Source organism: Netta rufina (assembly GCF_964035555.1).
Source record: "Netta rufina genome assembly, chromosome: 11".
Classification (NCBI taxonomy): domain Eukaryota; kingdom Metazoa; phylum Chordata; class Aves; order Anseriformes; family Anatidae; genus Netta; species Netta rufina.
In genome coordinates this window covers 13,185,905-13,213,314 of record NC_140134.1, presented here as the reverse complement: position 1 = coordinate 13,213,314, position 27,410 = coordinate 13,185,905, and the positions used below count along the sequence as shown (strand labels likewise).

At 34.0% G+C, this 27,410-nt stretch overlaps 1 protein-coding gene across 3 annotated transcripts in view; it reads right to left on the bottom strand.

Moving 5' to 3' along the window:
- The window catches only part of EFL1 (elongation factor like GTPase 1), a 71,463-nt gene that overhangs the window by 26,942 nt on the left and 17,111 nt on the right, over positions 1-27,410 (bottom strand). For all 3 annotated transcript variants that reach the window (XM_084293067.1, XM_084293069.1, XM_084293068.1), the window contains exons 13-15: positions 22,354-22,505; positions 21,487-21,665; positions 19,408-19,543 (exon numbers count right to left, since the gene is read on the bottom strand). In XM_084293067.1, coding sequence (XP_084149193.1) covers positions 19,408-19,543; positions 21,487-21,665; positions 22,354-22,505 — 467 coding nt within the window. The remainder of the gene's footprint in view (positions 1-19,407; positions 19,544-21,486; positions 21,666-22,353; positions 22,506-27,410) is intronic.

The following is a 27,410-nucleotide window of genomic DNA, read 5'->3' as shown; positions in this document are numbered from 1 at the left end:
TTTTAGAAGAAAATGGAAGGAAAGCAATAAAGTGACCTAACACACATTCCACTAAAATTTCCCATTGCAAGATTATAGTTTCAAAGAGGACTGCAAATATATATAATGAGTAAACACCCATCATTTATCTTGCGCTGAGATTCTTTGGAAAAAAATACCATATACTTGATTATACATTTAGACTGCATGATAATATACACATTTCCAAACTGCTGACTGAGCTGACAATTGTAATTATGGTATTTCCTACAATTTCTCAGGCTAGAATAAAACAATTAAGGAAATTATAAACAAACAAACAAAAACGAATGAAAAACCCAACCCTTTACATTAAACAGTAATGCCTTTAAAGCAATGAAGTGAATGGATAGCAGACCCATCAGCACACAGTCCTTGTTTAAAGTCAAGCATTTACTTGTTAAAATACAAATTTGCTTTAAAGTAAACAGAATTAAACTAAAATCAGTTCACATTCCAAATCTGATTTCTGTGTTTACAAATAGGTATAGTCAAAATGAAGTATTGATTTCCTTAACTTGTTTAATGAAACAAATAAAGATGATGAAAGTATTTCAGATAATGATGTTTTTCTTTTGCTACAAAATTACTTCATTTGTCAAGCCATACTAATTTTTGGAGTTCAGATCTAAAGTAAATGATCCTGATTTTTAAATAGTTATGGTTGAACTTAATTTTAGTATGGAAATTTGGAAAGAAAGGTCATGCTTTGATCTGTAACCTTGCCGCATTCCTCTTTACTTGTTATGAAAATGATGCAATTATTTGCTGCCTTGTAGTTTCACCAAAAAACAAAACAAAACAAAACTTTATTCCAATATAAGTTACTTGAACCTTTTAATCACAAAACATTCTTGACACAGATAGCCAATTGTAGCATTTGTGACTTTATAAAAATGTTAGATCTACTCAGGAGCACAGATATTTTGTTCCAGCTCACACATAATTCCTTCACACATAGTAGCTCAACTCGACATCGTTTAAAAGCAGCAATACCAAACAACAGTAAATATGTGGACAGATCTTTACATCGTGTGACAACATAGGCCCTGGAACTAACTTCACTTAGCCTGTACATCAAATTAACACTTCCATTACTGCATGTGGAAAGCATTTAGTACCACACAAAAAGTCTTCAAGGGTCTCTGAAACATAAACCAAATTTCAGATTTATAATTACTTTGAATAAATGATTTTAATTTGACCTGACAGCAGCACATCTGAATGTACTTTTTTTTTTTTTTTTTTAATGACAACCAGAACTTCAGAGACAGTTCAGCACAGTTGTCCCAAACAAATGGAATTTAGGAAAGGTTGTTCCAACATATTTACTTTGATAATCTAAAAACCCTTTGAAATTTTGACTTTTTTTTTTTTTTTTTTTAATTGTAGTAGTAGTAAATGTGCTTTAGTAAATAAATCCATTAAATTGCATAATGTACGGGAAAACAGATAAGCTCAATTCGTATGGCACATCGTATGCAAGAGAAAAAAAATTGCTCAGCCATCCTCTAAGGAAGAAGAAAGCCCTCCAGAAAACAGAGCCCTAGCTGAGCTATTCAGAAGAGAATATACATTTTTTTGGAGATGAGAAATGTGTCTCAATTGAAACTGTTTATTTCTAGAAAGCATTCTGACTTTGTCATACTGATAAACAGACGCTGGTTATCTCCTGATGATTTCCATTGGTTCAATGGGAAAAGTATTTCAAATAATAATAATAATAAAAAGACATAATATCTTTCATTTGTAACTCCTATACTGAAACTCCCCAAGACTTCACCTATAATGCTAATATTTGCTTAGTAGAAGCCAAGAAGATGGAGCTAATGACCCTTCATGAAGGTGGCTTGTACATAATGATATATTGATAATAATTTTTATCCATGGAAAAAAAATGTCAGGAAGAAAAAAAAAAAAAAAAAGAAATCAAAAGATAAAGTTGAAGTGTTTAGCAGAATTTAGGCTTGAATTTAGGTTTAGTAGAAGTTAAGCTTGATATCAGCACCCAATTAGGATTACAGAAGGTATGTACACTAAAAGATTCAAAGTACTAGAAGAACAGGACAAGTCTCTATGCTCCAAAAGTCCTCCAGCAAATACATAGTTTATATTGCTTATACTTTGGAAATATAAAGGGATAAAATTCAAAATATTTTAAAATAAACCCCTCTGATTCACTGAATAAATCACAGTGGTTCATTTAAAAAGTAGAAAACTGTAAAAATGTTGAATTAGATTTTTCTACTTTTTAAATGAACCACTGTGATTTCCAGAACTGAGCATGTTGGTATAGTTAATGTTATTAATATTATTAACTATACCAACATGCTCAGTTCTGGAAATCTATTAAGATAAGATCTTATTTTCTTGGTTTTGTAACATGATTATAAATTAGACAATAAAATTATTAATCAAAACCATCACTTCCCATCTTACTCTATTAAAATACTTTAAATATTTTTCAGCTACCTTGAAATACATATAGAACTTTAAAAGACAGGTAAAGGGGAGACAGCAACCAGAGACCGAGAGAGGAAGCAATTGTACTCTGAGACAGCAAGGTAAGTGTTTAACACTAATCAAAAAGTAATAGATTTCAAAATTAAGTCAAATTCATTTTGACTACAAAATAAATACATTTCAAGTATTTACTTTCCCAGTAGTCACTGGGAAGGTACACTATTTTCATTTTTTTTTTGAATCAGAATATTTGAGGCAAGACACAAGTGAGTGAAGATCTAAAGTTCATTAAGGTTTTTAGCACAATAGCAAATTGAATTCTCCTAGTTTCTTGACCCAACACTTTCCATAACAGAGCAAGATAACTTATTTCAGCTAACAGATCCACAACAGCAAATGATTTCTGATTATAAAATCAGAAGCTATAGCATTGGCTAACAACCAACTGACCCTTAAGAGAAAATGCCGTTTTATTTTTTATTCAGTTTTAATAATGTGTCCTGAAAACGGGCAGACTTCATGTGTATACTGTTTTCTTAAACTGTAGATTATAAAATAAGTAACATCTGTTACTCCCCAGAATCAATTATAAGTGGTGTTAAAATTAATGAGGCCTTCAGGCACTGATCTTGCAAAGAATTAATTTTAATCTGTGTAAGTCTTGGAGGTTTTGTCATGTTTGCCTAGAAAAGGCTACGTGAACATATTGCTACAAGTTCTGCATTACATATCCAAGGTACATAGGGAATTTAGAAACTACTACAAGAAGTGCCAATTAAAAAAGACAATGGTAGTTTAAAAACTCATTAAATATTTCTTCATTCTTGTGATGGATTTTAGAATTTAACTGTAGGATCCCAATGTACCTGACTTACATTTCACCAGTTAAAAAAAAAAATTGAGACCTTTGTCATTCAATGTATCAATTAAATGCAAAGATAGAGCAATCAGTTATTGGGTATTTCAGACATTGCAAGCAGAAGCAGCACACCAATTACCAAATGTGTATAATAAATATCCTGTGGGAAATGCCCTACTGAGGCATTGACCATTTATCCTGTTAACTTGTAAGACATGCAGGTAACTAATTAAAATTCAATTTTGCAAGACCTGACCCAATGCCTAATGCTCTCCATGAAAGGCAATCCCCATGTACACCCCACTACATTTGACTAGAAATGATTTCTGTTTCTTATTTTGTTGCTTTGGGAAATACGGCTTGAAATGTTCCAAAGTACTATGAATAATGGATTATTTCAGTCTACATTATACAAAAGTTGATGTTTATTTTAATTACAATCATGAGAATTTCAGGAACTATAAAGGGTAATATGAATAATATACAATTTGACTTACAGTTAAAAGAAGCCTTTACATATCTAATTTGTAGTTACAAGCAAAAGTATTTTGGGGAATAATTAATTAGAAGAAGGATTCTAACAGAAGAAAGCACCTTTCCAATGCCTTGAATTAGGCCTGTTTGACATAATGGGTGTACAAATGACACGAGAGGGAACAGGGAATATTTTAATTACACTTGTTATATCAACAACCAAGGAAGTTGCTAATAGTAAATTATTTATTATGCATTTCTGTTTAATAGCAAAATAAATTCCAAAATGAACAGAAATGCATTCAGACACACAACAAAAAAAAAGTTCTTGCTACACACCAACAGATGACTAGGACATAAATATTGATCTCAGATTGAAAGGAGATTGCTCTATATACTTTGAATAAAATGTATCTGGAATAGTGACAAAATGTTTAGTGAAAAGTAAAGGTGGAATTCCAGAAAGTTATCTCAAAATACACACATGAATCAATGACAAAAGTACCTAAGAAATACAAAATAATACAATTCTGGAGAAAATGTTCTATCTACAGTAATGACATGTTAGCAGAACAAGTTTTTGTCACAATGATAAAAATTCTCTTTTTTCCACAAAACCTAAACAATACTTAAATAATGAATTTTACTTCACATTAAATATTTCTGACAGTCTGCCTCTATGTAGATTAAACATATCAAAACCATATATTTAAAAATAAAAATACTTAGCAAATAAGACTGTTAATCTCAGCTCCTTTTCAACAGGATAAAAGATTGCCAGTTTTCCCCGATATTCTCATTGCTTCAATTAATGTATTATTATTGTATTTCATAGTCCATACAACTTTGACTTCCTAAAGTATTATCTTCCTAACATGTTAACTTTTATTAACTTTAGGTCGACAAGAAAATGGGAAAAAAATATACCAAAGAGATCATTTCAAAGATAAGAGAATTCTTAAGGATACCTCAGAACACCACATAATTGAATTGGGCTTTAAAATGCTCCCCTATTTCAAAAAGGAGGAAAGAAATTAAATAGAACTGATCTTGATTTTTAATGCACCTTAAAAAAGAGTCACTACCATGGTTTAATTTTACTTACATCCTATCAGCCTACATGAAGTGATAAAATCCACAATATTGCTCTCTTCAATTGTTAAAAACAGGCATGAACAGAGACTGACAGAAGATACCGGGAAGGGAGCTGGGAACTTTATATCATCTGCACATCTGAAAAACCCTTCATGTTTAATTTCCTTTTCACAAGTAACAACATCAGCCACTTCATTTGCATTCGAGGACAGAAGGGGAAGAGCCCCAGCTCCAGAAGGCAGAGTCTAAGAATGCCACCTGAAATCCAGCTAGAGATGATTGAACAGCCAGTTGCCAGCAAAAAGAGGAGTCCTGACCCCCATTTCTGGCTTTCCTAGCACCAGCACTAGCATTTGTCAGACTCTTGCTGATCCAATTCAGAAAACTAAATAAACAGAATAAAATTAACCTAATAAAAAGGCAAATTTTCCATCTCACCCAATTTTCACTCCCTCAAGAAACAAAGCATGAATGTATTTGTAAAAGACAATGCCCTGCTGTACAAAAAGCAAGTCATCACATTAGTAAGAGGGAGACTCCTATGGCATGATGAAGCCAACCAGGAGACGAGGTTTAACAATCCGTCACAAAACTAGGTTGAAAGCCCCTTTTCCGCCCATCCCTGTGGAGCTAACATGGTCCTGAAACAAGTAAATTTGTCTCCACGCCTCACTGCCACCCCCTCTGAAACCAGATCAGGCTGGCAAACGTTTTGCTGACTACACAGAGCAGCCCGCAGATGCGGCATCGTGTATCACCCACAAGCTCCAGCACTCACTCGGCTGCTGCTTCAACACAAAGTAAAACACAGCACGTCAGCTGCTTTACTGAACAAAAGAAACGTGGCCACTTGCCACTGCTAGGTATCAGCTTTAAATGCCTTGGAAGAGTTCTGGTATATGTTTTCATCTCTACTGAAAATGGTTTGTTTCTATTAAAAAATGGTTGATTACTGAAATGACTTTCTTCGGTTGAGAAGCAGTGCTTCCAACCCAGCATGTCACACTTCCTGATGGGATTATGTATACAAAAGAATTTGTTAAAAATGGCACAAGTTTTCAGTCTCTTTTCCAAAGTAAACGCAACTCCTGTAATCACACAGTCTCCCCTCAACAACTTTTCTACATGTTGTCAACTTCCACTAAGTTTAACTGTGACTGAGAGGAGAGGGTTCAGATATAATTAAGTTTCCACAAGTTATGTAAAAAATCAATGGCTGAGTACTGAAGGGAGACCAAAATTGGTAAGCTCACTAAGAAAAAAAAAAAAAAAAAAAGTCAAAACATGCTCATTGCATATCCTGCTTGGAAGCAGCTGCCTGGCGACCAGCATGCACATCCTGGCTGGCCAACTGGGACATGCACAACTGGAGGGTGGGAGTAGCTTAGAGGGACGATGAGGATTTTAAGGACACCAGTCCACAGGAATCCAGGCTTTGTTAAGGCCACTGCTCAGAGATCTTGCTTCTTGAAATTGCCATAAAACAACTAGTCTTTGGTGGAAAAAGTTCTCAAAAACAAAACCACAAGGGTTTCATATATTTTAGATCCTGTTTTGCATGCTTCTCAATACACAGCTCTCTGCATCAATGAATACTGCAGGCTGCCATTAGAATGCACTCAGCAGCTCCATCAGGCTAAAGACTTGGGAACCGGTGTGAATGTCATTGCTGATATTTAAATACAGTAACTGATATAACAAGAAGTACCAGCAGGTTCACATTTCCATTCAGAGTAATGGGTTCACAGTTATGCAACACACAACTGTTAACCAAAAAACTTTAACATTGCATAAAGCATTATTTGTACAATTTTTAACATATGACACTTGCAAAATATCCAAGTATTTAACTGAGTATTTGTTCCTCAGTAACATTTTTCAGAAGTAGAATTAGTCACTGAAACAGATTTCTATCAGAGTTGGCAATGAGGGTACTTTAGCCAGTGAAGCTTAAACTGATAGCAACAAATAAATTGACTTATCCTTGATACATTAACTTAATCAAATATACACACTGAGTGTGTTGTTTTTTTTTCCCTCCAGAAGGTTTTTTTTTTTTTTTTTTTTTTTTTTCCCTCCTCCAGAAGCATACTGTCTCGGTTTAGGCCTGCCTACATTCAAGTCCAGTATGTTCAAACCAACACCAAGCACCACTGAAAAACCTGTCTGCTTCAAACTCATTAGGATGACAGAAATGTCTCCTCTCTGGAAGGAAAAGCTCTCATCTGAGGTCCTTAAATTCATTACTCAATTTTTATAATGAGATCTCACTGCCTTTACACGGATAAACCCAGAACCAAAGATGCCAATACAAAACACTATCAAATTAAGTGAATTACCTACCAAACATGGATTCACAAAGAACAGCTGCAGAACACAAAGTTTCACTAGAGTCTATAACACTTTTGACAGGAGTGCAGCCTTAAAAAATGGAGCTGCTCATTTTTTTAAATCAAATACAGAGCACACCTCATTGAAGAGAATATGGTAGTAGGGAAAAATGTGTTAGAAAAAAACTACATTTCTTTTATTCTTAATTAGATACAAAAAGTATTTAAATTTGATTCCAGATATCAATGCCAAAATTTCAAAATACTGTTGAGCAAAGTCAGCAGCTGTTCTGCACCTTAAGACAAAAACTCAAAAGCAGTAGCCCCTTAAACATCACTCTTGCCTACCATCAACAACTGGAATAAAACAATTCTTTATAAATAAAAAATGTATACAAATGTAAATTTTGAAACTTGTAAGAAGGTGCACAAGAAGCTTTATCTATGCTTACTATTCTCAATTCATACAGTTTTGACAATGAACTTAGAATAGCTATTACTAGCCAAGTACAAATGGAGTTTACACTCGCGCTGCTTGGCTTACAATCTCTACAGAAGAGTAAATACAAGCTTTTCCACTTAATTACCAAATGATAAACAGTGGTACACAACCTAAACTTTGAGGCTAAACTATTCAGTGCTGCCGCTTTAACACTGTTGTTTAGCAGTGCTTCTCAGTTTGACATCAGTTGAGACTCCTAAATATAGCTCTGCCTTAACTCCCCCCCACAGTTCACAAGCCAGACAAAGCCAACTTTATGACTCACGCCCTGATACAGGCCAAACAACCCTCACAACACTTTTGCAATTTAATTTGAAGCATGAAACAACATCAAAATCTCAAGAAAGTACTTAGAAAATAACTCACTGTAACAGCCGTTATTAAGAATCTCTTGACTTGCAACCTTCCTATTTTTTATACAGAGGACTTAAATTCTCTTCAACTGTGCTCATGTGTAGGGAGATTATGTGCAAAATTAATTACATTTTGGTCATCCTCACACTCCCAAGCCCTCGCTGTGACCCTCTCCTGCTTTTCTAACTCCTTGAAGAAGTTCTGGTGACAACAGACAAAAGCAAGCAAAAGAGAAATACACAAAGTAATAAGAGACTTTTGTGGCTAGTTCAGATGCACAAGCAGAGGCATTTCAGAGCCATTTGCAGCAATTATTGCAAGAATGCTGTATATTATGAGCACTAACTATTACACAATACAATAAACATTTTTCACACGCGGGTGTGAAAACGTATATTGCTTCCTTCTTGATTACACAGGAGGACTGACTAAGATTAGGAAGTGTTCTAGCACAATTTTAAAAGACCTTCAAATAAATTGCCCTTGTGGATTATTGGTTTATATTGCATAAACAATGCCAGCTAGTAGAAGGGCTCTGGGATTTGCTTAGTTTATTGTTAACTAAAATATTCCTATATACTCCTCTTTTATTAGCAGGGGATAGATAAGCAAGGTAGTCAGAAAGCAAAGCTGAGGTAGAAAGAGTGACAGATGGAAAGGCAGAGAGGAAGGTGGAATATGAACAGTAAACAGGAGGAATTTTTAACACTAAAATTCGGTGAGGGGAGGCTCAGGTCAAAATGTGGATTTCAGGGTCACTCCAAAGACAAGCTGAGGGAGGTTAAGTCTAATTTCTACAGTCTGGCTGTTACTCTGCACAGAAGGCAAATAGTGTACCTATGAAAATTAAAGTGGCATTCAGATACTAGTTTTCCCATGTTTCCAATACAACTGTAACTTTTCTCAGGACAAACAGCAAACAACAAAAAGAGGAAGCCAAACAAGATCTTTTCATGTGACTGTAGCTACACTATACAGCCTCCAAAAGCAGTACATTATTTCCAAGTTGAGTTAATGAGAAAAAGTAGGCACCGTACTGACTTTCGGAGTGCTCCATGAGATTTATTTCATCTAGGGACACAGCAATTGCAGATTTTCTATACAAAGAAACACACATTAAAAACAAGAATCCAAAGTTGTTGCCATACTGACAGTGCTGTGAATCCACACCTTTACCCAGAATTGAAATAATTACAGATTTCTGTATTGCGTGAAAAACAGCACCCTCTAGACTTACATTAAATAGGATTTAGAAAACAATTTAAAGGATAAAGTAAGTTAGCTGGTTTCTATTCCCATTTCCAGAAAATTCCTATACATTTCTTTACAAGACTGCTCCCTAACTACCCTCTTATGTCAAGGAATTGTCATCATATTAACACTAACAATAATAATCATTTAGATGCCCAGAATTTTGATTGCATTTGATATTTAACTTAAAATATAATCCTTATCAGACAGTCATGCATTTGTCATGAGAAACAGAAATTTCATTTTACCTTTTCAGAAAACAAAAACAAAGAGAAGTACCTGCTTTTTTCTCTAGAACTGTTTTGTTTGCTTAAAGTATGAAGAGGGGGAAAAAAATCAATTTAAAAGGGTTTCAATTTTTCATAACCTTGGAAAAAAGATTATACACAAGTAGAGAACTATAAATTCAAGAGAATTACAAATTTTCTGTTGCTACATGTAAAAAGTGTCATATACAGAGGAAAAACTTCACAATCTACTTTTCTGAAGCTGAAAAAGGTAAGATTAAAGCAAAACTAAGTCAGAAGATGTGAACTATGCAAGAACAGCAACAAACTGGATTTAACCAACAAAACCTACACTTCCTAGAAAAAAAACTGTTATCTATCACTTATTCATTTTGTTCTACTTCAGGACACAGAGAGGATAATGTGATGACTAAACTAATTTCTAGATTCAAGTTTCTACTTCCCTCCAAAAGTAACACACGGTATATTTCACAACAGAAAGATATCAAAAGTAAAAATAATTTTTATCATTAATCTGATTATCTAGGGAGGTTGGTTGTGTTGAAGGATGTATTGGGAAGAGCCTATTGTTCTGATTGAGACTGCAAAAGGATAAAGAAGCAGCACAGTGAATGAGGCCAGGCAAGAGATAAACTACGTTCCATACACATTTAAAATAACTCTCAAAGATACAGAAAACAAAGATTATCCAAACGGGTAATTTCACAATTTAATGTGAATTTTTACACCCTCCAATGTCTTTTTCAATTCTATTCTTTAGTAAAAGCTTGGGCTAAAAGACACCTATGAGACAGTATTCCTGATATATTGTTGCTCAGCTATTTGCTCCCAAGTATAGCATGCTTGATACTATGATGAAGACCTATGTTTCATAACTACCTCGGCTATGAAACTGAAAAGCTTAATTCATCTAATAGAAACTGAACATCATCAGACCAGAACAGCTGAAGGTACGGCCAGCTGATTAAAAGTACGCACTTTGCTTAGCGATTACATAAGTGACATTGATTACAACATATTCATTTAAAACTTTTTTTTTTTTTTTTTAATTCATGGAATGGAAAAAAAGAAAATCTATAAAATAGGTCTATATGTGTATACACACACTTAAGTGTGCTATTTACACTAAGGTAAAGACAGTTAATTTTCAGGCACAGTGAACTAAAATCAGGCTTAAATCAGTGGCAGAAAAAAAAAAAGAATTTTCCTTTGAAAAGCATATTCTAGATTAATGCTTATTTTCTGGAATTAGTTTTCCATGTGTTAAGTCTTCTGTGGAAGTTTGTAGTCAAAAATATTTACAGAGACAATAGCTACACAACATTCATTGAAATGTTATATTTGTATATGTGAGCAATAAATTTCAAACCTGACTCAAGAGTTGCACCCATCCATTTGGGCAACAGAATTGTTAATTCTTTGGCAATCAAAATCACGCAGCACAGCTTGAATTTCATATAAATGATTCTGAATACTACTTGCATACAATTTCAAACCAACATTTAGTTATAGAACACACTGGAGCAGACCTTGATTTGGCTATGTTAAGTTATTCCCCCACTTGAAGCCTGTACTTAAGGTGATTATTTTGTACATATTCCTGAAATGGCATTGCATTTTCATAGTTTGAATTTTAGAAAACCACAGTCATGTTAAACAAAAGAAACATTCTTCTACAACAGCTTTCTGAAAGGTAAAGTTTACTATTTCTGCAAATAGAAGTCTCCAGCACATTTAATTTGGAAGTAGGAAAACAATCCTAATACCACTTAGTACAAAGGGATGAAAAGATCATTTTTATAGTCTAACACAGATCCTTGTTAAATCGGGTAATTTTCACCTCTGTTGAAAACTGAACCTTAAGCACTAATTCCCCGAATTTTGCATTCTTGCTGAGCATCTCAGCCATTTACTCTGGTGCCGTAGTGTCCAAATTCATCCCTGAACTAATCTTTCCCAGTTCATCATGCAATATTTCATGGCTGCACTAACAGGTGGGATATTCTTAGATACAGAGTTCTGACAACGTTGAGTACAAAACTGAAGTCACTTTGGTTCATCTATCATAGATCCTCATTTAGTAATGGATACATATATCTCTGAAGAGATTTTCTACTAATCCAGACAAATTAGATGTATCCTGTTAGAACCACATTTATAAGAAGGGAGAAAGCGCACAGCTATAACAAACAGCCACCTAATAAACAATACTGATATTCTACTTTAAAAGAGCATACTACCAGTTAGAAAACAACACAAAAACATACACCAAGTAAATGTTATAAGTAGAGGTATTTTCCCCCAGTCAGCAGTGATGTATCTCAGTATGTTGGAAAAAATCCCACACAATGTTGCAGATGTGAGTTTAGCCGATGGTCTAAAAACTTCACCTTGAGACTTCTATTACCATTCTACACTGGTGGCACCAACTACTTTAACACTTTTGTTCTTGTATGGTATTAAAAAATATACAAATTACGTTAGCCAAGTAATAAGTATTTTGGTAGATAACTGTTCCCCCTTTATTATACATTGTTTCATGGAGGGAGAGACTGACAATAATGCCTCAATGCTGACTAAAGAATTTAACTGTGAAACACTGGGGAAAATCCCTATCCTTTCGTTTTAATCTAAAGAGACATGGAAAATCACACCCAACCAAGTACTCACACAGAAGATTTGGAAATTCTGGAGATAAGCCAGTTAGTATCTGGGACCTAAACCCACAAACATTTAGCTATTAAAAGGCTGAGTACCATCTGCCCAGAGGCAATGACTATACAAGTCAATTCTCCACCCTTACACAAAGAAAGGGAATCGTCCCTTTAGCACTGGCCCTGAATTCTGATCCAGACTACAGACGACATTTTTAGCAATATAAATTCATTTAATACCAGGCATCTAATAAATCTGAAGCCCCAAAGTCAAACATCACTGATTCCTGAAGCAAACATAAGTGATAAACAGAGATGACTGCCTGCACCTCAAACCCTCTTTTCCAGTCTATTTCTAGGTCTTCTCTATTAAGTAGCTCCAGAACATGTGCCTGCTGCTGTGCTGTGAACTTCTTCAAGCAGCAATGGAATGAAATTGCCCTGATTCTTGTAAGTCCCACTGCTGCCCACAGGCACATAAGTAGCAACAACAAACATCAACAAGTCTGGGCAGTTTTCCTTCTGATTTGGGAAACCTCAAGCATCAGCAGTATTTGTCTGCATACAAACCCTGAACAATCAGGAATGCTTACCTCTTATTTGGAATATTAACTATAAAAATAATTTTAATTTACATGAAAGCTCAAATTTTGCAGATAATAGTAACTAAAAGTTGCTTTAAAACTGATACAGAATGCTTCACTGAATTAACTCCTTTCCTCAAAATCTTAATTATTTGAATTTTTGACATTATAATCCAGTGTGGTCAAGAGCAAACTTAAAGGCATTTTTGGCCTGAGGAACATAATATGACTTCAACATAAATTATCTTAATGCAGCCCGATTTTAAAATATGACGAAAAACTTGCATTCCAGTGGAGAGACTAAACACATTTTTAAGATCTCATAATAAAACCCTGAAAATTAGAGCAGAGAACATTCCAGAAGCACTACAGAATTTAGAAGTGGTTTTCTTCAGAAAGAATTACTACACACGATTTCCTTTTATAGTCTTAAGAAGCTACACTCAGAAAAACAGAAAAAAGATCAAGCTACTGAAAACACCATTTAAAACTTTCAATATCAAAAGAAAAACAACACAGCTTAAAAGGCTTTATAAGGAAACCATTAACCATTTGAAACATTTCTTCCCCAAGAAAACTTTAGCAATGTTAACAGAGATGCAGATGTCAGTGTTGTATTTCTGACCTAAGACTTGTCTTACTTTTTCCTCTCCATTGATCTATGCCCTAGTGATATGTTGATATTGGTTTGAAAACAAGATCATGAATCATTTATTGCTTTTGCAATCAAGTTTGTCAAATCAAATCCCATGAACTGAAATCACAAATAAAACAATTAGCAGAAATGGTAAGGCAAATAGGGCAAAGGAAACTTATCAGATAATCAGCAAAATACACTTCTAATTTCATTTGATACCAGTGCATTAGCTGTGCACCATGCTATGCTACATTGCCCAATAAGCAGCACAAATTATTCAGCCTGCTTGTTGTAACACAAAGCAAAGAGCAGGAACTGCAAAAGGACTAAGTCCATTACAGCAAAAAGAGTTAAGAAAAAATGGTTTCAGTATCCAGCTCTGATAAAGGCCAAATCACAGATCAATTACAATGTCCTTAGCTCAAAGAAACAATTTAAACATATTCACGTTTTCAACAATTTAACTATGTATAAAACACTGACTGGTAAGAAGTTATTGTACATGTAATAATGTCAGGTAAACTCATTGTTTCATGGAGAAAAAATATGCAATAAAATCCATTCAATTATATCTCTTACTGAATAATGCTCTATTATTATAAAGTAGTTAAAAATACAAATTCCTTTTTTTTTTTTTTTTTTAAATGGGGTTGTAAGATGGCAGTTAGTGATTAAAATCGTAAGTGTCCCAAAACTGAAGACAAAGGTTTGGGTTTTCTTTGTTTCATTCACTATTTTCTGCTAATTTCAGTAATATTCTTGAGAAAGACTGCCCTCCTGTGTTCACTGATCTTTCACTGATCTACACTGAGATGAGACAGGCCACACAGCTGGAATCACTTCAAGCTTTTTTTTTTTTTTTTTTTTTTTTTTTTTTTTTTAAATAATCACATTACTGATTCAGAGATTGAAATTAGCCCACCAAATGTTTGCACAGAAATAAAAGGCTGGTGCAACAGCAGTACTGTTCCTAGGGCTTTCACATAAGGTGGTAATGCTTGCTGGCTGGCATGAATCCTAGAAAGCCATTCTGGGCCTTTAAAATGGCATCGCTGCTTGCAGCTGCTCTTTGCTTTTAACAGAGGCTGCTTATTAAAAGATCCTAAATTGTTCGATGAAGTCCTAAAGGAATAAAATGCTTGTTAGACACCTTGTAACGAGGTTAGCTATACCACTTACTACATAGCAGCTCTTCACACCAATTGCAGCTGTACAGCACACATCTTTAGAAAGTTACAGAAAAATCCGTAAGTATGTACCCATAATCACCTAGTTCCCATGTCATATTGTTTAAGCTTCAAGATTCCTTTAAATACTTCATAAATAATTAAAACGTGAAAGAACACTGTGTGAGAAAACAAGCATTTTAGAAGAGGAAAAATCTAAGGTACCCAGCAGTCAGTCCTTCAGGAAGTCAGATCATAGAGAGCTGACACCAGGAGTGACTTCTACATCCCTGCTTTTAACATTATCATTTGATCACTTAAAGAAACAAATGCTCTTAATTTCCTAGAACACTTGATACTCACAGGGCTAACTGCATTTGAAAATATTCAGTATATTATCTAGCCTCTTAGGAGCATTGCACTAAAGCACTACAGAAGCAAGCAGAAAACTTTGCTTTTTAGCAGTACTCAATAAAACACAAAAATCACTTACGTAGTGGTACCGGGCAGCTCTATGAAAAATCTGATTTGGATATGTGTTTGCTCACATTTGTGGTGGTACTTGTGGATAAAAACAGTATACAGCTCAGTTTTAGTATGCATGTTACTCTGAACTTGTGCACACAAGCATGTGGCACACTTTGAGATACACTGGAATAAAATTTATCACTTGATGATCCTTCAATTATTTACACCTAAAGACAACAACAAAAAAATCATCACAACACTGACAAATTTTAACAAAAATCACTTATATATATAGCCACACTTTAAAAGTACTGCCAGTGCTTTCAGAAACATGGTATTTTTTTTATTATTATTTTTTTTTAACATCAGAATTTGCTTAAATTACTTAAAATCAAGAATCAGTAACTTCAGCATGAGGATCCTATCCTTTCATCTGTACATGACATCACAACGAACACTACTTCTTTTTGCCTATTTAAAATACATTTTTGCACTACCTTCAACAACTCTTTTTTTGTTACTAAAACATTTCTAACCCTTTTAGATAGAACAAGAAAGGCATTTTGCCTTTTATTATAGGACAGCAAAAAGAAAAAACAGATTTTGTGCCAAGCATATTTAACAAAAAGGAAGGAATTAAAAAAAAGGAAGCTATTATGTGCATCTGGAGGGCATGTGCTTGCTCAATCTTAACTTGGGAGCCCAAATTATTTGCTGCTCATACATTCCCTTCTAATATTCCTTTGTCACTTTGGGGAATGCCCATTAAGTTCTTTTTATCCTCTTCAACCACAAAAATATCAGAACAAGTGTTACAAAATGATGCTTTTCCTGTATTTGTACTTCTCCTTTGTTGGGAAGGCAGAGGGGGAAGATTCTATATATTCTTCCCCAGGAACAAGTGAATCAGCTGTCTCCACTTCCTTACATTCTCCAGAATATTAACACTTCAACACGTGTGATAGAGGTAGTCTTGCTTTTGAGAAAATATTCTTAATGTAGATATGCAACTGAAATCATTTTAAGCTTGCCTGTAATTGTCCTATTTGCTAAACTTTTAATGCTGTTTAACTAACTTCTTGTTTTTGCTACTGGCATAGAAGCAACATTTTTTTCACACATTAAATGACATAATAAATACTGCTTCCATGCGTCTTTCATTAACAACAAAAAACAGCTTCTTAGTATTAATTTTTCTATTTGTGTTCTAGCATCAGCAATCTCTACAGTTAGCTAAATAATACCTAATACTACTTGGCAAACAGAAGAACTTGCATACAACATCCACATTAAATCGTTTAGTATTTCATGACTAGAGCATTTATAATTTTCCTTTTTATAAGAGAAACTAAGCATTAGTAAGAAGAACTGAGATGACCAGAAATTAACAGATTTCACTCAATAGCTGTCAAACACAACACATCTGGAGCAGATACTTGGATGGCAGCAGGAACCTCCAATACAGTAGACGTTTCCTGTGCAATGGGGAGCTCATCAATAAGAACCTAAGCTGCTGTAATAGTCAATAGACAAAAAGAAGTTAAACACATTTGGGTAGCCAGATGACTGTCTATATTAAGCTCCTTTCTCCAATACATTTTTGTCATAGCAAAAGAGGACACAAATATTTAAAGCGAGTGGGGCAACTACAGTAGCTTGCTATTTGCATAGCATTAGATTATGTAAAACACAGGTCAGAGTTAATTATAGTGCCACTAAGAACATGCAAGGATATATCAGTCAACTTGTCTCTGGAATTTAATATTGAAGTGCTGCTTCTCTCCTTACAGACATAAAAGGACAAAATTTTTAGAATAGCACATGGATTTCTGTGATCACTGAGGTCCGTGATACCTTTTCTTTCCAATGGGTGCTCAGGCAGTTTTCAAAAGGTGAGCACTATACATGCCCAAGACATCTCAGAGTTAAAAAAAAAATATCCCAGCTAATTTTGAGAGGTGTATTTAGGCGATATATAATTATCACATTAATGATAGAAAACACAGAGTACTTCTGTATTTGGAATTTAAGCATGGTTTTGATATACATAGTTGGAATTTACAAAACAGATTACAGTGTTTCTATTAAGATAATAACAAGCCAGGTATTTTGACAGAAAGGAATTTTGCTCTTCATAGAAAACTCTGACAAATCAGTTTTAAAAGATTTATTACAAAGCCTTTATGATCCTTGGTTCTCAAGAACTTCTTCATTTGTTTGTTTTAAGTTAAAGTTATATTTCACGCAAGGACTGCAAAAAATGTCGAATAGTCACATAGATTGCAAGGAAGAAAAATTGTGAATTATTAACTGCTATGTGGAAGGAGGCAGTATTTCATGTTTGCCATACCACTTGAAAATGACATACTGCTTAAAGCTTTTTGAGAAATACTTTTGACAAAACATTTGCACTGTAAACTTGCAATACAAATTAACAATTGCAATACAGGCTCTCTCAACTTCCAGAAACTCAGAACAACTTTCCACAGCTTTCCAAAATGGCTATGCACAGTAGACAGGGAAATGGTATTTTTTTTTCAGCTGACTCTTCATGAATTCTGTGTGTTCATGGTATGTTTCATTACCTTTTCCTCTTGTAGTATTTTGCTACTAGTTTTTCAGTTTTTTAACATTTATAAGGAGATTAGTATTTTAAGGAAAAATCTAATCCGCCACAAGGACCAATGGATGAAATCCTCAACTCCACTGACACAGCCTATGTCTTAAGCCATTTCTTTGATCATTAAACCTTTGCATAAACCAGTATGAAGAGTAAAAAGGCTACTTGTTCATTGTCACCAAGCAGGTTCTTCCTTGTAAGAAACCAACAAAAACACTGGGAAAAAAAAATCCCTGTACCATGAGTTTTAAAGTGGAAATAGGCAGTCATGATCAACTGTGTATTCCTTATGGCAATAATTTAATTATACAGAATAAAACTACAGAGCTTTCAGAAAAGCTTCCTTATTTTACTAGATAATCTACAAGTAATTTCCTTATATGGCTGGAGAGAAATCATCAGTGTATGCTTTGAAGCTGGAAGATAAATGGCCTTTGAAACAGAAATAATTTTTATTAAGAGGAATAATGAAAGTCCTGCTTCACCATTGTTAGAGATTCCATTTATATAAAAGTATTGCATTTTCTCCTGAATGTGGTACATCATGAAACAGGTAAAATGTTTCTTGAATTTATGTAAATTAACAATACAACATTATGGAGAAATGGGAAAAAACTAGCTAGAAGTTATTTACGGCTTTTACGTTTTAAAATTTCTTTAACATCAGATTTAAAAAAAAAAAATAATTCTTGAGTTTTTATGCAGTAGGTAAAAATGAAAATCTAACTTGTCAATATGTAAACAGAACATCCAGTGATCTCAAAGAGATGACATACCAAACACAGTTTAGCTAAAAGCTCTGAGCATTAATTCTGATCTTAAGATTCTAATGCATTTCTCTGAAGATGACAAACCTTGTGTCACCATTTAGAACTTTTTTGTTTCCTGACTAGTACGCTCTTGTTTATGGAAAAGCTACAAACCACTGCAGAGTAGTTGTTCTCAGAAGCAGAGACTACTCACAATTTTTTTGTAGGATTAGCTGTTTACAGCTCTCCCACAAATTGAAAAAAACCCTACTTCTGAATTTTACACTCTCTAAATTCTAAGTAGTATTTTTGATAAAAAAAAAAGACAAATGAAGGACAGAACAGAAAACGAATGCTATTTAATGCTCTAGAGCAAAACAACTCAAAATCTGGCACAGAAGAACATAATTCAATGATTTTGATGACTTATCATTCAGAAACATGCGCATGGAAAACGTTCAAAATTTGCCGTAGCAGTAACAAATAAGTTTTAGCACCATATTTTGCGCAAACCCTTTAATAAAAAAAACCACTACAATTATCTGCATCACTAGAAACGTCATACTACAGTGTTTCCACTGTTGAGAAAATGTTATTTATAATCCTTGCAATTTAGAAAATATTGGGCCTTACTTTTGCCTTTGGCAATTCCTGGCAGTGATGCTTACCTGGCAATACTCCAACCTGAAGATAACAGTAAATAGGGCTCCTGTAATCCCTAGTTTTCTCTTTATGATTTTTTTTTCCTACTTCACCATTAAAAGTTCACAGAAGTCACAATGAGTGCCTTCATTTTTTGCACATATAATATACCTAAAAATATTCAGAGATTTATCCAGGTTTTCTTATCATTAATCATATCAAAATAATTTCAGTGCATATTGGATGCTATGAGCATTCAATCTCTAGGAAATGAAATATTAGTTAAGTCTTACCCAGAACATTTCCTGCAGGTACTTCTTCAAGATCTTCAAGTTCTCTTCCCATAAGCAAGTAGAGATTCTCCAATGTACAGCAAGTCATATGAGGTACTAATGGCAGATCATCTGTAGCAGAACACTGGGATGACAGCTACAAGGAGTAAAACAACCAGTGTTGGATATTTATTGCCTAGTACTGTTACAAACTTCTTCCTGAAAATCTCTTGCATTTCAAAACTAAGAAATACATACTTACATATCTCACTTCCAAAAACATAGTTTTGGGGCAAACAATGAAATATTACCAAGAAAAATTAAAAACAGTGTTTGCTTTGTTGTTTAAGTGCATGCTAATTCTCGCTCACTGTTCATTGTCACTGATAAAACGCACATTAAGGTAATTTCATAAGTAATTAACTTCTACAATCACATTCTCAAAACATTTAACACCACTCTTTTCAACACTATTACACACTCTCCTGTTCCACAAAATAACTCTTTTTCCCATCACAAATTTTCTTTACATATGCACATACTGGATTTGCTGTTAGTTAATAAATGCTTAGTGTATTTTGGTAATCCCAAGGCTTAGAATAATCAGTCGAATGTGCAAGAACAAAACACATGTCCACAGTAACAAACCTCAAACTTCCAAACAAGATAAAACTTCTTATTCATTAGCAGGTAGACTTCTGAGAAGAAAGCCTGTATTGGGCTAGAATATGCTTGAGTAAGATGCTTTTATTGGGCTGCAGAAGTTTTACGTCTTTCTTTAAATTCTGCAACTGTATTTAAACAGTATAAGGAAGTCATATTAAGCAATTAAATAAGGGGAGTTTGATCCAGACCTCTAGCAAAATCCATCTTTGAAGAAATGCCTCTGTATTGGGGATACTAAGATTCACCTGTTATTGTCTGAGACATTTCAAAATTACTAAGCAATGTCAAATCTAACTTCAGCTAGAGTCAGTCATACCTAAAAGGCTAATGATCACTTCACCTTCACAAAATTTGAAATAGCTGCTTTTAATAACATTTTAAAAGTGCAATCTCCAAGCAGGTGTTTGAGGCACCATCTTCACATTTTGTTAAGATCATAAACATGTATCAAGTATTTATGGACATACTCCATCACCTTAAAAAATCAGGCTGAAAGTGTTCTTTTTAAACAGCAAATAATCCACAGCACAGTCTAATCAAATGGATCTAAGCAGGCCAAATAAGCATGCAGGAAACCAAAGATTCATCAAAATTGAGACTACTGTTTTCCATAAGATAATGGCTGACTGCTTCCAGCCTTCCAGTAATTTAACATAATTTATCAGGTTTTAGAAACTCATTTTCAGTAAACATTCTAATGCCTAATGAAAATAATACAGCTGACAAAGTTAAAAAAAAATAATCTTACTACATATTATTTAAACCTCCTCAAATCCCCCTGACAAATGGTGACTGTATCAGAGTAGACATTTATTTATGCTATGTTCAAGTCTTTGCACAATTTCTCTGCAAAACTTTGCAGAATTCCATGGATGTACAACCAGTATGCTATTATGAATTGTTCTCACTGCAACTCACTGGATTCTGCATATAGCTGAAAGTCAGAACGAGCTTTGAATTGTTACGTGTGCTTAGAAATACATTCAGGCCCTTCATGTCTGTCTTCTGTTTCATAAAACTCAACACAAGGTTTTTAAATCAAATTATTTTGAATCTGATTAAAAACAGGTTGCATGTGTAGACACTTAACCAACATCTTTTCACAGAACAGCGCAAAACAAAATATCCTTTATTAGACACAGACAGGATGTAATCCTTGTATTTCAAGGATCATCTTTCATCTACTTCTCCTAAAGCATACATGCAAAGTCTTGAGATCTTCAGTAGAAATGAAATAATAAAGAAGGTTCATTCCTTCTTTATCACAGCAACTTTATTACTAAAATAAATCATATTAATTCTCTAAATTACTTTGCTACATTTTGGAATTTTTGATTTGAACCTTGTTTTGAGCGTGCGATGCGCAGAAAGTTAAGTCAACAATATTTCGAAAATAATGCCAAGTTATGGGAACATTTCACTGTCACCTCTTACCTTATGCAAAGACTCAGCAGGATCATATTTTGGTCCTAAAACAAAGATCTTTTGCCCTCTTTTCACTACACCACTGAACACTCTAGCAAAAGCAATGAAAGACTCCTTGTTGTCTGCTTCCTGTTTTGCTGCCTTTGAGGTCGCGATCTCTGTTTGATCAGTGAGCTGTTGCTCTTCACCTAATCAGTTAGAAAAAATACATCAACTCTAAATGCAGTTTCTGCCTCATCAGCTGAAAAAAAAAATCAATTACATACTATAGTATCACATCTGATGACATATTCAAAGACAAGAACCTGCCGTGTAACCCATACTCCAGCCCCATTTTCTCAATTGCTGCTTTTATATATATATATTTTTTATATATTTTTAACTTTTAATTTTTTTTAATAAAACACTTATTCTGGCACTTGCTTAGAGGAAGTAAAGTTCTGTTGGCCTAAAGTACACTAGCTACAAGTCCATAAGGCAACTCTAGCAGTAAGCTAAACCTGAATTTTTCTACCCCATACACATGTGCAAAAATAAATCATTCTGTATTCCTATTCAGAGTGGAAATTACTTAATTTTTCAGCAGAGCATCCCTTAAGGCATCATCTATCTTCAAGTGACTCAAAGTACTGAGACCAAGAACATTCTCAGGCCATATAAACAGGTATCCATGGCATTATTACAGCATCTATAAATTATTGGCTTTCCTTTAACTCCCTCCTTGCTCTTCATTCAGTCCCATCTATTAAACTGTTTGGACTGGAGTGTGGATGATTCTTTGCAAGGTACACAGCTCCATAATCAGCTCCTTAACAACACCTAGATACTGATGTTAAATATACTATGAGAAAAAATGGATAGCAGATCATTATATACCTTTTGTATCACCAGTGTTTCCAGTCACTTCAGATGAATTTTCACTTGGGGGCTTTTCTGACAGCTCCTTCCCTTGATTTGCTGCCATTTTTTCTGCATGTCTCCGTTTTGCAAGTTCACGTCGTTGAGCTATTTCTTCTTGAGTTAAAGGCCTAAATTGTATTTTAAAGTATTAGCATTTGGAAACGCCCCTTACTTTAGAATAAATTGTAAGAATTAGAATACTATATTCAGCATAAGAAAAAATTACACAGAATGCCTTTTGTCCCTGTGATACTATGTATTTTTAGTTAGCTAAAATAAACAAACTCTTCCTCTACCAAGTTTAGAAAGAGGTTACCATTTTAAACTTCTGTTTATTTCATTAAAATACATCTAGTTTCTCCCACTGATGTGTGAATTCTCACTTTCTTGGAAAAGATCCAAACCAATTTTAAAAATTGCTTTTCACACTATGTCCAGTATGTTATTCTGAACTAGAATGACAGCTAAGACTAAACAGTGTATTAATCTAGACTTATCTATACCAAGCTAGTTAGAAAAAATACCAGACTTTTATTCCAAATACATAGTGAATCAAATATTGTCATTTCAATGCATTTGTAATATTTTTACTGTTCTAAGGTAGTCTTTACAGTAAGCGTTCAAATGCAAGAAAAAGACTTTGCCTTCTATAGTGACTTTTCTATTAAGTGAATAGCTTCATAATGGACAAGACTTCACTGAGGAAACAACAAAGAGAATTGTAATATTCTGATGCAATTTCCATCTACTCACTGGCAAACCCTAACTTAAAATAAAGTGCTTTAATGTAAGATTTAAAGCAAATAATAATAATACATAATATTAATAATTAAACACAGGCATTATAGTCCTTCCCTAAGGCCATGTAAACAGATAATCCACATTTTTTTGTATAACATGCTGTCAGGTGCCTACATTAAAAACCACTTCTATTACTGTGGCTTAAAAGATGAAAAAAACTAAAGATATGTAGACTTGTTTCATTAGAACTAGAATGCTTTCAATTTTATATTTTTTCCCCATTATGAGCAATGGAAATATATACCACTTTCCAGCCTTAATAAATAATTTGTGTCCAAAACAACAACCAATGTATTTTTTACATTATATAATTATTCTTAATAGAATTCTAACCCAAGAGAAGAAATAGAAGAATTCTCTCCATCATAAGCATGCATTTATAAAGCACAACTGAACAAACTAATCACCTATATTATATGCTGACTTCATCTCAAGAAGCGAACCTAATCCCATAACAAAACCCCATCTGCATGGAGTGTCCTTACACCTGCATTTGCTCATGTGCTGAGGGCAAGGCCAGCAATTCTTAATATTAAGATGGTTTAGGATTCTTTCACTATCAAGCACCCAATACGATGAACAGAGCGCTAGAATCAGAAGTGCGCTATTAGTTTTAGCTTGATTATTAGCCTTGTCTCTCTAATTTCTACACTTGTGAACTACACTCTATCTGCAACAAAACACTTCAAGATTTGCTGAGCAGTAGTAGTACTAATGAATAATAAAGAAAACAGCAAGAAGCTCTACAACAGAATGTTTCTTTAAAGAACAAATATGATCTCTTAAAAAAAAAAAAAAAAAAGATTGAATCACATCCACAGATCACATGAACTATTCCACACCACCAAATAGGGAAACAACCCACTTCTCAGAGGTCAAAGTTTTTGTCTGTAGACAGTAAAGGCACTTACTGGACACCAAGTCTGACCCTAACTGGATTAGTTATTTCAGAAAGCCATGAATAAATTATGTGGCTGAGACCAACTCAGTGTCAATAAATTTATTATATCATAATACATATTCTGTTTATTGCATCTCCTTTAGATTCTTTTAAAATGCTTAATAGAACCCTTCACTTCACCAGAAATCATTTTAGGACTTGAAGAAATCAAGTGTTATATTGTTATGTATTTTATATAGTTGTTATTAATTAATTATCATGCTTAACTTGATGCAAATATTCAACTCAAAAGGGCAAGAAAACTATGTATGAGTTAAAAATATCTTTTGAAATTACCTAGCAGAAAACCTTTAATCCTCTTTGGATAAAATGCCAGAATTTGATGCACACTTTCAGAACTTAGAACCTGGAACAGATTCACTACATGCTACAGGAAAGGCAAAAATGAGAAAAAAATTGCCCCTGTAAACTTCTCAGAAAGTTTTTCTTGTTTATTTATTTTAAATAATCTCTTACGCAGTCATTGTGACAGAATTAAGAATCTGCATCTCTGAAATTTGGGACAATGGGTTATTTGTGTTTGATTTGTTTATTTTATTGCAAAAGAGAGTGAGGCTTAACAATAGAAAATGCAAAGCAGATGGTGGAGAAGAAAACTTTTTTTTTATGGTGATTTTTTTCCTGAAGGCAGTTGTTCAAAGCTATTTAAGGGTTTGGAATGTCTGAAAAATTCCCAGGGGAAAGAGATTGATAGGGAAAGTACAGATGAGACAGCCAAGGGATAAATGCAGTCTATATATGATGGCATAGTATGTACATGAGGACATATATATGCATTCCAACACATTTTATTGTCCCAAACTGCTTTTCATTTGTGTAAATAATCCTGAGAGTAAAAGAAAGTTTGTTTTTTCCCCTCCTCCCTCCTACTTCTCTAGTATCTTTAAAAGTACCACTATATTTAGGTATCAGGTAGCCCTTATCACAAGTGCTAAAGGTACCTTAAAATTCTGAATGCACTGGTTGCAACATAAATTGCAATACACATAAACCCAGTTAATTATATTCTAAATTTCATAAGAAGCAGATTGAGTGTGGGTAGGTCTTTAGCTAGTATGTAAAAGCTAGACTTCCACTCTGGTTTGTGTCAGTGTCAATTTCCACAGAATTAGTCATTCCCAGCAGGATCATTAGAAACCACAAAAAAGAGATGTTGTTGTCATATAAATCCTTATGCATAATTAGAACACACTCAAGCAGAATACTGCACAAGACTGTTGCAGATCCAGTGTCTTATGTGCATTAATCTCCAGTTTAAATTATACCCTGATTTATTCAATTTCTCCAGTTGGTGAAACCAGTGAGAAACTAAATCAATTTTGAACAAATGTTGACCAAACCAGATGAGATGTGCTCTTTTCTTCCTCTTCTCTACCGTATTTCTTCTGTTCCCCCTTTTCAGTGCATAAGAAAAGCTACAACACCTAAACTGGCAGAAAAAAAGGGATCAAACAGTCACAGAAAAAAACAGTAAAAGTAACGAAGGAGAAAGGAAAAGAGATTCTCTGCCTTCAAAGAGATGCTGAAACATTCGCACTGCACACATGAACGAGGCACAAGCAACAGAGCTGACTTAAATGGGCAACCACATTATTACTAACTCATCTTTGAGTTGAGCTCAAACACATCATAAGCAAAAGCTATGAAAATAACATGGCCAACAGTGTAGCGTACACAATATTGTCATCAGTAGACTGTTGATTAAATGAATTGGACTCGGTGAAATTAACATGCTAACACAGACTTTTTCTTTATTCCCATAGTCACCAAGGATAACTCAGTTCAGTTCAAACAATGACAACTAAACTTCTTCATCCTGTGAATGACAGCTTTTCTATCTATCCTTCCATGTTATCAAAGAGACTTTGTTCCAAAAGATTTGAAAAAATGATAGTGAATAATTGGCATTTGATTTTTTTTTTTAGAGACACTCTTACAGGTCTTTTTTAAAAAAAACTAACTGTTAGACCATTCTACAAAGGAGGCAGAACAACTGACTTCCAAAAGACTGATATTACCTGAAACAAGCCAAGAATACTTTTTATTTATAATTTTTATCGGTTTAAATTCCTTGACCTCGTAGACATATGCTTGATTCCATCAGTCTAAGGAGGTAATTTCTGTTAGCTCTTAAAATCCAAGTAATTTACAGAGAATCTTCTGTATTGCTCTTCATGACTCCACTCTTCAGAATTAAGTTCTACTTCAATCACTGGCTGCTGTTCTGCTCACCATCTGGTAGTCAAAGACTTCAGACAACCACATCCCTAGGGACAGCTCTCTCAAGTGCAGCTTGTTTGTTACAATACAGCACAGAGTATGTCCAGTGGTCTTCCTAATCCTTCTGAAGTACCTGAATTCCTGGATTAAACTGTTTAATGCTTTTGCCTTACATATTTGCTATATTATTTCCCAGCCCAGAACTAAGAGCCTAAATTCTGAACAGCAACATCCGTAAAGATCACTTTAAAGAGCTATTTCCATTCATAAACTAACATACAGTAACTAAAATTATTTCATATACTTTCTAATGCAACTACAATCACTATGCAATTCACAGTAGAGTTAACTGTCTATACACAAAACAGACAACTGAAAATTACCCAAAACAGTATTTACATAAAATGTTACACAGTGATCTTACTCTGCAAAGAAGTATACTGGATACATTTTTTCATGTGATATTGTACAGGGAAGATCATTTGCTCTGAGATACATAACAAAACTAAGATATTCATATCAAGCTGTCATACCTTATCTTGAAAAATGCCCTTGGCTGATATACTGACCTTTGATTTATCTCGCATACTAAATATGTAATAAAGACAGATGAAATGAAACTTGAAAGAAAAAAAAAAAAAAAAAAACTCTTCCAGAATGTTATATGCTTTTCTCTCTAAACTTGCAATTACGCAAACTAAACATGTCCAGAGATTCAGATTCCAATCTCTTAAATCAGTTCCAAAAATTTTAGCTGGAGTCAAATGTATGCTGTCACAATGAAATTTAATCATAATCAGATAGTTTTTTCATTTCGAAAAGCATATAGTACTCTATTAATTATATAACTGGTACCATCTTCAAACGTTAACTTGTAAATCTGACAATCTGTTCAGATGACTCATGTCAAATTCATTCCCAATGCACCAACTACAAGTTTGTACAAACTAAACTTCTGTTTAATGCACACAGAAGATGATGGCTTCATCTCAAAGTGAAGTCACTGAAAGTCATATTGCTTTTAAATGTAAAAATTCATTTACTCACAAGA